This window comes from Desmodus rotundus, chromosome 1 (genome assembly GCF_022682495.2).
Source record: "Desmodus rotundus isolate HL8 chromosome 1, HLdesRot8A.1, whole genome shotgun sequence".
Taxonomy (NCBI): Eukaryota; Metazoa; Chordata; class Mammalia; order Chiroptera; family Phyllostomidae; genus Desmodus; species Desmodus rotundus.
In genome coordinates, this window is record NC_071387.1 from 161,551,196 (window position 1) to 161,563,555 (window position 12,360).

Here is a 12,360-nt window from a genome sequence, read left to right on the forward strand (position 1 = left end):
TGCAAGGAAGTCTCCCTCCTTCCTCACAACAGCAGAGCCTCGCTTGTAATCTCATGTGATCAGACCCCCTCTCATCACCCTCCTTTCTGCAGTCACCTGCAGACCGCAGCCGCTCTCCCAGCACCTGACCTCTCAGCTCCCAGCTCCCCGTCCACCTTTTCTCCAACACTGCTCCCGTCATAATTCTTGTCATGACTTCCGTGTGCACTCAAGCAACATTCTAATGTCCTGGCATCTCGGGCCCGTGAACTCCTCTCCTCCAAGGTTTTGGTTTTATTTTGTTTTGTTTGTTTTGTTTTTTAATTTTTATTGTTATTTAATTACAGTTGTATGCCTTTTCTCCCCATCCCTCCACCCCACCCCAGCTGAACCCACCTCCTTCCCCCACCTCCACCCTCCCCCTTGATTTTGTCCATGTGTCCTTTATAGTAGTTCCTGTAATCCCCTCTCCCCACTGTCCCCTCCCCACTCCTCCCTGACTATTGTTAGATTGTTCTTAACTTCAATGTCTCTGGTTATATTTTGTTTCCTTTTTTTTCTGTTGATTATGTTCCAGTTAAAGGTGAGATCTTATGGTATTTGTCCCTCACCGTCTGGCTTATTTCACTTAGCATAATGCTCTGCAGTTCTATCCATGCTGTTGCAAAGGGTATAAGCTCCTTCTTTCTCTCTACTGCATAGAATTCAAATGAGTGGATCCAAAAACTATGGTATATTTACACAATGGAATCCTCCAAGGTTTTGATCTCATCTTAAAACCCACATGCACACATGCACACACATTTTTATACTTTTTTATTTACCTTCAGGTAGCACCCTGTTCCTCTGCTCCTTTTTATAGTAACTCTCCTTTGAAAGAGTTTTCCAGACCCATTCCCTCCAATTCCAATCTCCTCATCCTCTCTATTCTGGCTTTGATCCCCCATCAAAGTTACCAATAAGCTCCAACTTATTAAACCCACAGTCAGGTCTCAGTTATGACTTTTTCTAGGATTTTACTTATTTATTTTTAGAGAGAGGGGAAGGGAAGGAGAGAGGGAAAGAAACATTAATCTCACACTCCCAACTGGGGACCTGGCCCGCAACCCAGGCATGTGCCCTAAACAGGAATCGAACCAGCAACCCTTCAGTTGGCAGGCCAGTGCTCAATCCACTGAGCCACACCAGCCAGGGTCCAGTTATGATTTTATTTGACCTTGTTGACATAGTGTTCATTCCCTCTTGCTTTGATTTTCAGGACAACCTACTTTTCTGTCTTTCACCCTACAACTCTAACAGATCCTTTTTACTGTCTCGCTATAGCTCCTCTTCCCCTTCCTAACCTCTAAATGTTGGAATGACCCAGGGCTCAGTCCTTGTTCCTCTTTTCTCATTCATCTGTACCTACTCCCTAGGTAATCTCTCAGACTAACAGCGTACTAAACATATGCCATTGCATTCCCAAATTTGTATCTCCATTCCGGAACTTTACCTTGAATTCCAGGCTAATATCCAATCCCTGCTCACTTGATTTCTCCATTTGAATGGCAAATAGCATCTCACATGCAGTAGTTCCAAAATAAAAACTCTTCATCTTTCCCTTATACCTATTCTTGCCTCAATCTTCCCCCATTTAGTAAATAGCTCTGCACTTCTAGTTGTTCAGGCCAAAAGCCTTGAAATCTTACCTGCTTTTTGTTTTCCCTCAAAATCCACATCAAACTCATCAACAAATGTTACTGTCTCTATGTTAAAAATATACCCAGAATCCAATCACTAATCACTTTCTCCATTACAATCTTCTCTTGTCATGTTATCGCAATAGCCACCTGCCAGGCCTCCTTGCTGTAACCACCTCTCACCGAGCTTACTGATCTCCCCACAGCCTATTCTCACCAGGGAGGCCAGAGTGAGCCTTTCAAAAGAGAGTGCCATGTCATGTGACTTCTCTGCTCCAAACCCCACCAACATGTCCCCATCTCACTTAGAGTAAAAGCAAAGGATCTTACAATGTCCTACTGTTAATGCTCTAGCACTCCCTTCAATACACAGACCTTGCAGCTTCTCAAACCGGCAAGCCAGGCCTGCTCCAGCTTCAGGCCCTTCGCATGGACAGGCAGGCCCCTCTGTCTGCATCACTCTTCCCCCAGGTAGCCCCATGGCTGACTTCCTCAACAACTCAAGCCTTTTTTCAAATGTTAACTTATTTTTTTGGCCTTTCTGAAGACTAGCTATTTTTTAAAAACTTTTAAAAATGATGGCATATTCACATAAAATAATACAATGTAGCAATCTTTTTAACAGAAGGTTCTTTAGCTATCAACATGGGAGGATGTCCAGGAAATATCAGTTTAAGTATAAAAGTAAATATATATTAAAGTACATTGTCTTTTGTGTAAAAAGGAGAAAAATAAGACTCAAAATCTGTGTTTGATTTCATCTACATCAATTAACACTGGAAGGATCTATCAAAACTAATTAAAATGGTTACACACAGAAAGTGGGGGAAATGGAGTAGGCAGAGGCAGGGGTAAGAGTGAGACTTCTAATGGCTGTTGGATGTTTTCATGTTGTTTTGACTTTTGTACTTGTACTGTCGACTCAAAAACAAATGACTAAAATTTTAAGTCAAACACCCAAGCACTCTCCTTCTGCCTTATCTCCTTCACTGCTTTATTTTTTCTACAAAACCCATCACCACATAATATATTACATATTTCACTCACTCACTATTCATTGCCTGTCTTCCTACATCAAAATTTAAGTTCCATGAAGGCAGGGATTTTTTCCTTTGTTCACTGATGAACCCACAGCAGTAAAGACACTATAAATGTTTATTGAGTGAATAAATTTACCAGAGAGTCTCAGGCTCTCTGTTAGTTGTTGTTGTTCCTCAAGCACTTTTGTATAAATTCCATGTAAAGACCCGCTAATCACTCCATTTCCCTCAGTGGGAGGGAAATAGTCTTTCCCAATGCATGCATACCCCACACAATGACAAGAAAACATATGTCAAAAAGGAAGAAAAACAGAAAACTACAAGCCAAGATTCAAAATCAAGACATGCGAATTTGGACTGACAATGAAACACAAGTAATAGATTTTGTATTTTCAGTATCACAAACTCATGAAAGTGAATTTATGAAACCTATTCTTTTAAGAGTAGAGTAAAAATTCTTTTAAGAAATACAAATGGGTTTTTTACATGACTCTTTGATTGATGCCAAGACAAACCTGTTGAGAAAAATACTGCTGACGTCGTCGTGGCTGATGGGGGGCTTCTTGGAGCTGGCGGCCATTCGCAGGGGCCGGAGGAAGCCGTTGACCAGGACGTAGAGCTGGTGCACATACTCCGTCTCAGCCTCCACCATGGTGAACACAATCTGGTTTCTCTTCCTCATACTTTCAGCGTGAGGAGAGCAAATGTAATCCTGCACGATGGTCTTCCATTTCCTTCTACACAGCCATCCTCGCATGAAGCTCTGAACCTACAGAAGAGAGAGAGAGAAGGAAAGAAAAAGGAAGGAAGGAAGGGCAACAGGGAGAGAGGGGGAGGGAGAAAAGAAGGAAGGAAGAAAGAACGGAAGAAAGAAAAGAAAGAAATCTCAGGGAGCTGTGAGACAGGCTTTCTTAAGTCCGTCAGTAAGGGTGTCCATCCTGTGCCATATAAAACACTGCTCTCTCAAAAGGTGCACACTTTCATCAGACAGCAGAAAAATGATTTAAAAATAATAATTTTATCAGGTTTAAAAGTTTCTTCCATAAGCTTGAGGTGTTTGGGCCTGTCTATATGGGTAGCAGAATATAATAATATATGACATAGTTAGTTATTAACACTTCAAGAAAGGAAAAAATGAAAGATTTACATTCAACAATAAAAAATCAGATTATGTTTTAAAATATTTTAAATTGTAGTAAAAAAACACATAAAATTTACCATTTTAGCCATTTTTAAGTGTGCAGTTCAGTAGTATTAAGTATACAGGGGTGGCAAGAGTAGGTTTACAGCTGTTCATGTGGAAAATAATACCATAGTTAATAAATAATAATACAAGAATAAACTGTCACATGCACTCCCGAGTGTAAACCTATTTTCGCTCCGCCCTGCATTCACATTGCTGTGCAACATATCCCTACAACGTTTTCATCTCGCCAAACCGAACCTCTACACTCATGAAATAGCAAAGCTGCGTTGTCCCCTTCCCTCGGGTCCTGAGAGCCACCACGCGTTCTGCTTCTGTGAGTCTGACTGCTTAAACACCTCCCGGAAGTGCAGTCACACAGTATCTGTCCTTCCGTGTCCGGCTTTTTCATTCAGTATAATGTCCTCGAGGCTCATCCATGTTGTAACATGTGCCAAGACTTCCTCACTTTTTAAGGCCGAGTGATATTCCATGGTACCCGTGCACCATATTTTTTAACCCATTCTTTTTTCGGTGGGCGTTTGGATAGCTTCCACCTCTTGGCTACTGTGAATAATGCTGCAATAAATGTGGGGATGCAGATATCACTTCAACACCCCACTTTCAATTCTTTTGGGTGTGTACCCAGAAGTGGGATTGCGGGGTCAGATGGTAGTTCCATTTTTAATTTCTTGAGGAACTACTATATTGTTTTCCACAACAGTTGAGTCATTTTACAATCTCACCAAGAGTGTACAAGTTTCAAATTCTCCACATCTTTATCAATACTTAATATTTGGGGGATTTTTTTAGAGTAGCCATCTAATAGGTATGGGTGATATTAAATTGTGGTTTTAATTTGTGTTTCTCTAGTGCTTAGTGATGTTGAGTACCCTTTCGTGTGTATATGAGGTCTCCAGAGATTATATACGAATGGGCAACTGCATACCATTTTTGGAGAAATGTCTATTCCTTTGCCTGTTTTATAATTGGGTCATTTGATTTTGTGTTGTTATTGACATGCCACTCTATTAAGTTTAAAAGTAAGTGTTAGAGATGAGCTCATCCAACTGCTTCCTCCCGCAGATGAGTAAATTAAATTTCAGGTAAATCACACAGGTAGGAAGGCTACAAGCAGAACTGGTGTTCTTTTACCTGCGTTTTGTTAACCCTAAAGACTCTCTGTTTCAGCACATGGGCAAAATACACGTTAATAATTTGCAATGGTTATTATTTTGTGAAAAGAAGCATAAAATATAGTTAAAATCAATTTTGTAGAAAATATGATAGCCTTTAAAATTGATCTGAATTCCCTAGGTTTGCAAAGTAATAAGCAAACCTCACAAAGTGCACTGGTCTGTATATATTAGCCAAAAAACATTCACTGGTCATTGTTTAAAACCCAGCTAAATGCTGGGTGCTAAGCAGACAGGGGTATGTCATAATCCTTAACCCAAAGGCTCTGTATCTAACCTTGGGGGTGGCCTTGAACTCTGGTCCTCCATTTCCTCATCTATAAAATAACTGACCAATTATATCTGTGGTCCTTTCTAAATATATAAAGGTTATATGATAATTCATTAGGATTTGTTATATTTAAGTGGCAGATTCAGCAACAAAGCAAGTTGCAGATTCACTTATAATTAACAGCATTACATCACTACCAAATCTTTTTTTAATATCATCATTACCTATTCAGCACATTCTTACACTTTTTATTTTTTCCATACTGTTTGATCCATGGGGTCTAAATTATCATGTATTTAAACAACTACTCTTTTTTTGCAATGTTCAAAGTTCTCTCATTTACCTACTGATGTTATTAGCATACTATCTATTTTCTACAGGCATTCATACAGTTGATTTAACCAAAACAATAAAAATTAATAAAATTATATAGGGGAAAATTATATGTATATTATTTGGAGAAATTTAATGATAAATTTCTGTGAATTATAATCAATTTTAATTTTTGGCCTCTTGAAGTTAAAAAATTATGTTGACATTTGTCAAAATGAAACTAGAGAAACTAATTCATTTGTAAACGCCCTTTTTTCCACACAGACATTAATTTGATTTGAGACAGAAAAACAATAGAGTAAATTTCAAAATCTATTTAAAAAGTTTAAAAATAGGTTTTAAAAAGTCATTTCTTCTAAGAAATAGAAAGTTATTACATGTAAAAAGTACTTATCATTATTCTTCCATTTAACAGAGTATTTTAAAAAATCAACTGAATTAAATTTTGTTTTAAATAAAACTTCTCTATTCACTTGGACAGCTACTTCCTGCTGAGCAAAAGCTGGTCATTTCCTTCCTGACAGACCAGTTTCCACCACTGGACTGGAATTTGTATTTTACTGATTTCTTTGCTCATGTGCAACTGCATACTATTAAAAGGAAGGCAATGATATTAATCTTGTAACACAATAGCATGAACCGAATTCAATGTATAAAGTTATAAGTTCGTTAAAAAAATGATGTTATTTTATTTTGTTATTTCTTAAAAGCCAAAGACATTATAATGTAGTCCTAAGAAACATTTCTATTTCAAATTCTAAGCAATATTTAGTTAAAGTTTTGTTACAACTGAAAAGAAATAATTACTTGGTATAGAAAACAGGATTAAGAAAAAAATTAAGAACTAAAGATTTTAATGGTGAGGCTTTTCACATAATGTTAACAAAGCTGGTAAGAGCTTTACAGAGGACAATTAGGGTCACAAAACTCAAAACCTAGATGACACAAAGCAAACACAGGAGACTGGACTGAGTGCCAGTGTCTGATTAATTACAAAAGTTGTGCAGTTATAAATAACAGTGAGATGGAAAAGACATGCTGATTTCGTGAATGTCAAACAAGAAAGAAACAATAATTGACTAGAAATCTGAGCAGATGTAGTGATGTATTAAAACTTCTCACATGTTCAAAAAATAAGCACTAAAGACTATGGCTAAAAGAAATATTTTTGAAATGTAATTTAGAAAACATTCCCCCAAAATATGAAAGAACCATGAAATCGGGAGGTTAAACAGCACTTAATTAACCCAACTAGAGAACACTATTATCTTGTTGTCTGGTTGGCATCCTTCCCACAGAGTCCAAACAAGGGATTCTCAGGACTGGAAAGAAATCTTAAGCTGATACTTCTCTAGAAAAGTAGTCATGTCTGGATCACTCTGAAGGGCAAGTCTGGGAACCATTAGAACAGAAACACCAAGGTTCTCAGCGTAGGACAGGGTGGCAAAGACGGTATTACAGAACAGCCAACTGGTCACCGTGCCTCCACAGCCAGAAAACCCCAGCATCCTACCTTTTTAATCTTCTTGATGTCTGGATCCTCGTCTTCTGGATTGCTTTGGTAAGGCCTCATTCGTTCCTTGGTTTTATTAAGAGCAACAATCTAGAACACACAATAGGTCCATTTCATGATTTGGTAAATACTGGATTATTGCTATAGCCCATAGTTACACCTTCAAGGTAGCTCATGAGATCTTCAGGAAGCATTCACTTCTTATTCACTCTCTCTGCCTTTGGTGCCGCAGCAGGGGAAGCATGAACTTTACCCCAAGCCTTTTGTTTTGTTATAAACAGCAGTGCTTATGAGAAGTAATTGTGGAAGTGTGAACTGGGGTCTGGGTTAGGTGAAATGTTGGCCCAAAACTCAGCCCTGACTGCCAGTAATGACCAGGCCAGGCCTTCTCAGGAGCTAAGGGACATGTCAACCACCTTGCCTGAAGGCAGCTGCCTGCAATGCCCTGTGGTCTCCAAATGCAAAGCCACTCAGCTCACAGCTCCTGCTTCCCCGGTGACAATAATCAGCCTGCAGCCTTCCAAGTACACACAGGTCAGCAGACTCACAGCTCTCCTGGGGGAAATGGCAACTGCAAAGGGAACTTCAGAGCCCTAGCGTTGGACCCAGCCCACCAAGAAAAGGTAAAAAGGTAAAAAAGGATCGAAACAATCTGGGACCTCTTTTTACCTCCAGTTCAGTTCTGTAACCAGTGAGGGGCAATTCAAAACCAGGTGGCCGCTCAACTGCACTTAGTGACAAAATTCACTGGACTACCTACTGCTCAGCTGCAGGCTCTTACAAACATAAGAACCTAAACAGATTTACTAACAAGCAAACACAAAATTAAGGGATCGTAATTGCTCCCTCTGACTTGTCCTTACATTTTACCTCTAATACCAAGTACACATCTCTGCCATGTTCTGGCAGGGAAGTGGGGAAATAAAGGAATAAGAAGTAAATTATGGCTCCTGTCAAGCAACCACACAAGATACACCTGCTACTAAGAGTTTTTAACTGCAGTCTATATTCAGGCTCCAACAGAACACAGTGCAGACAGATAGGCACACACAAATAAATATCGGGGGGCACCACTTGGTGCTGAGTTTCTCTTAGAAAATACCAGCCTCTTTCACTTTGCAGACAAGCATCTGCTCTAGCTTATTGTACGATGGCAAAGAAAGAACACAACAATTTTCTTTTAAATTATAGTGCCTGACATAGGCTTTTAAAATGCAGGTTTGTTAGGTTTTCTGTTGTTGTTTTCAGTGTATCAGATTTCAGGGTTGAATTGGGAAGATAACAACACTAATGATATGGTGAACACGGTCTGCAACTAATCATCACTGGGGAAGCCAGCGGGTCCCAGATGGAACTAGCTGAGGCCCATGCTCTGCGCACCGGGGGTGATGTACACAGAAAGCAGGTGAACCCCCTCACAGGATTCACAGAGCATGTCTTAGGGAACGGAGTGAGGAAAGGAAGGGAAAAAAGTTGTCTAATGACAGGAAAGTGACAAGAAAGTTACCAAGGCTGAGGAGCCTAAATTGTTTCTGTCAACAAGAATACAATTAGCAGTAGAGTTCGTTCTGTCCAACACTTCTCTTTGAAGCTAAGAATATACTAATGCCCTGCTGGTGAGAAAGAGGGGGAAAAACTCACTTTCTACATTCCTCTTCAAATCTTTAACCATTGATCACTTCGCATGAGGAGTGACAGGACAGCAAGACAAGGTATATAGACAGAGGCACCTTGCAGAGAGGGAGGGCCCAGGCCCACAGCCGTGGCTGCAGACTCTATGACCACCTTCTGCTCTAACCTGCCTCAGTCTCACTACCTGGGAGCATAGGGCCTGAGAAGGTCATACTAAGGGAGGGGGGAGGAGAAGAGGGAGGCAGGCATTCCAACTTCGGAGAATTTTTTCCCTGAACAAATGTCTTACACCCTTAACTTTGCACCCTAACAAATGTCTTACATTTTAATTCAAACGTATTTTTCAAAATTGTAGACGGAAGAAGGTTAGACTCCTTAGATCCAGAAAAAGTAAAGTCATTTGGAATTCATTTTTGGTCCTTCCTTAGTTGTCATTTGGACTTTAATTGAATCTATGACAGACTCATAATTATCTTTACCATAACAGTCAATCTGAAAACAATTAAATATTATAGTCAACTCTGATAGCTGATCAAATGAAGGACATCAGGAGCACAGATAATTTAAAAATAGCCTATAATCCTGATATTTTACTGAAGTATATCTGCCTAATTTTAACACAGACATTAGATTCATTTCTAACTAGTAGATCGGTAGCCTGGCCACGTACATGTTAATAGCAGAGAAACCATGTTTGGGATTAAAAATGTGCCCCGATAGGCCTTAAGTAATGAGGAGATGGCGGTAAGCGTGAAACAATGAAAAGGCATCGTCAACCGGGAAATACCTCCGATTTAAGCCTTTCGATTTCCGTATCTTGATCTTCAAGTTGATGCCGCAGTTGGTTAGCTGCAATTTTTTCTGTCTCTACGATCTGAACGAGATGAATGTACTTCTGCATCAATACTTCCCTCTCAATCAAAATGTCTGCATAACTTGAGAAAAAATTACAGTTAGTCATTGAGATGTTGTTCCACTACAGTTCCATATAGAAAAGCATGCACCACATTTTTAAAAGAAACCAGAAACATAGCTTGTTTGGCTAACTCTACTTTATGTAAACATTAACTTTTGGTTCACATAGGACACCCTTTACAAAGAATTTGAGTCATTATAATTTTACATACTGTTTTTACTAAAACTTCTTCTAACTTTTAGCATCCTTTAACGATATTGAATTTGAATAATTATAATTTTACATATTTTTTTTACTTAGAGTTCATTTCATGATGGCTGCTACCCACTATTTTATCGTATCAGTGAGAAAACTACAAAGGAAATCCATCGTTCTATGAAGAAAATAGCACATCTTTTTTTTTTTTTTAACAAAGAAACCGAAGTCTTTGATTTGATGTCACATACTTGGTTTCCAGGGATGATATTTAAAATATTTCACCAAGCAAGACACCAGCCAATCAGAAAAGACTTGCCAGAAAGTAGAGGAAGTGCAACAAGGATCGGAACAGGCACCGGCTGGAGAGAACTTTGAGGACCCTACCGGCAGCCACCACACTTGCACAGTGTTTTGAGAACACTGACTACCTTTGCACATTCTTTCCATAAGCAACAGAAGCAGGCATTTCATTCTGGAAATAAGTGAGATTCTTCGGGCCCTGGTTCCTGCAATCTAGCCTGTGTCCATTTCTTCGATGTGATAAAGATAAACTCTGTTTAGATTTTTATTGACTATGCCATTCTATGGAATCTAAAGTTCTGTAGCCAGAGCTTCTTGCAGTATACAAGTTGGTAAAAATGTATTTTCTTCCATTTACATAATCTTTCCCAAATGGTATGATAATAGCAATAATTAACAATAGTTTTTATTAATCGACTGTGTAGGGAGTACCATATATATTCTCATCTCATCCTCCCAGAAACTCAAGAAGATAGTTTTATCCTTCCAATGTAGAGAGAAAGGATTTGATCTTCACAGAGGTCACATAACTTGTAGATGGCAGGGCTGGCTGGGATTCAAATCCAAGTCTGTCTGACCCTAAGCCCATGTTCTTAATTACAAGCTAAACTTCCTCTAATGGGAAACAGCACACTGGATATAAACAAGAATATTGCAGCAGATGCGTTTGGAGATATCAGCCTGATCTTCTACCCATTTACTTCTTTTTTGGGGAACTGGGCTCTGGCAGCCAAGTTTGTACCATAAAACCTGCCCTCAATGACCACATTAAACTGATCTTAAAAAAATAACTGGCCCCAGCTAAACCAATTAGATTCTTTCTTCTTAAAATCTGGGATTGTGCCTCATACCCAGCTGCTTGAACTGAGATGATATGAACTTGGAAACTCAGGTTACCATCGTTGGGCAGCCATAGTTGGCCACATCTATGCCAAAACAAAGTGATTCTTCTGAGAGAGAAAAGAACATCAGATGTTCAAAAAAAGTAGAGACGAGAAAGTCAGAAAGTCTGAGACAGAAAGTAATGACGACCTGGGCGCCTGTCTCTTTCCATTCTGGTTCCAGACCCTTGTGACATCTGAATATAATTTTTAGCCTTAGGTTCAGTGAGATATTGCAGTTTCCATCTAATAAATTCTCTTTTTAACCTAAACTAAATCAAAATAAGTTTGTGTTACTTGGAACTAAAAGAGTCTTAAAACAATTCTAAAATCACAGTTTTAGTTCAATTATCTCAAATCCTCAGCACTTACATCGTGTGTGCTGTTAGAGGTAGAAAACCATAGTGTCAGCAGTGTTTCTCAGTCACTTGTTCTAAGAAATTACCCTAAGAGAGTAGAAAGAAAGGATGCATAACTGTAAGTAGGAAGAAGAGAAAAAGAGGGGGAAAAAGAGGAGAGTCTTCATAGAAATACACTTTGGAGAACTTTTAAGGGAGAATGTAATAATAGAGAATGAGAAAAGTAATTATATTATAAAAATTCTGCCCTTTCTCATCAATTTTATCAGAAACATGGCCAAATTTATTCCAAATATATTAGATCAGTATTAGATCGCAAAATAGTATTTTATTTTCTCGTATAAAAGAAAAGGTCCAGTCTAGGATGTGTGGCTGAGTTCATGCAGACTCAGCACCAGCATCAGCCTCCCATCAATTCTAAGGTTCCATTGAAATGCTATGAAGATGGTTTTCTATAGTAAGAATGAAACCATAACAGCATTATAAAACAGGAAAATATGCCATCAACAAACCAGAAGTTACATGAAATTCCATGAAGAGAAAAACCAAGAAGAATCAGAACAGTGGGAAGATTAGAGTAAAGGAAACCTTACATACAGGGGTAGACAAAAGTTGGTTGATAATAATAATAAATAAAATAATTAATTAATTAATTGACAATATAAGAATAAACTGTGTTTCGAGTACTCGCAGCTGTAAGCCTACTTTGCCTGCCCCTGTATAAGCATGGTTCCCAACAAGAGTGGCCAGAGAAGCCTCGAAGTCAGACTCTACAAACACAAAGAATGGGAATAGACAAGGAAATGACTGGTAGGGCATTTCATTAAAGTGCTCTCAGAACATCAGGAAATTAGGATCCTCCTCTTCCCAACATCCACAA

The 12,360-nt window shown here is 38.9% G+C and overlaps 1 protein-coding gene across 8 annotated transcripts in view; it reads right to left on the bottom strand.

Annotated features, from left to right (window-relative positions):
• RASGRF2 (Ras protein specific guanine nucleotide releasing factor 2) overlaps positions 1–12,360 on the bottom strand; it is a 188,817-nt gene that overhangs the window by 108,758 nt on the left and 67,699 nt on the right. For all 8 annotated transcript variants that reach the window (XM_053912178.2, XM_053912176.2, XM_053912175.2 and 5 more), the window contains exons 3-5: positions 9,614–9,761; positions 7,195–7,284; positions 3,214–3,467 (exon numbers count right to left, since the gene is read on the bottom strand). In XM_053912178.2, the coding sequence (XP_053768153.1) occupies positions 3,214–3,467; positions 7,195–7,284; positions 9,614–9,761 (492 nt within the window). The remainder of the gene's footprint in view (positions 1–3,213; positions 3,468–7,194; positions 7,285–9,613; positions 9,762–12,360) is intronic.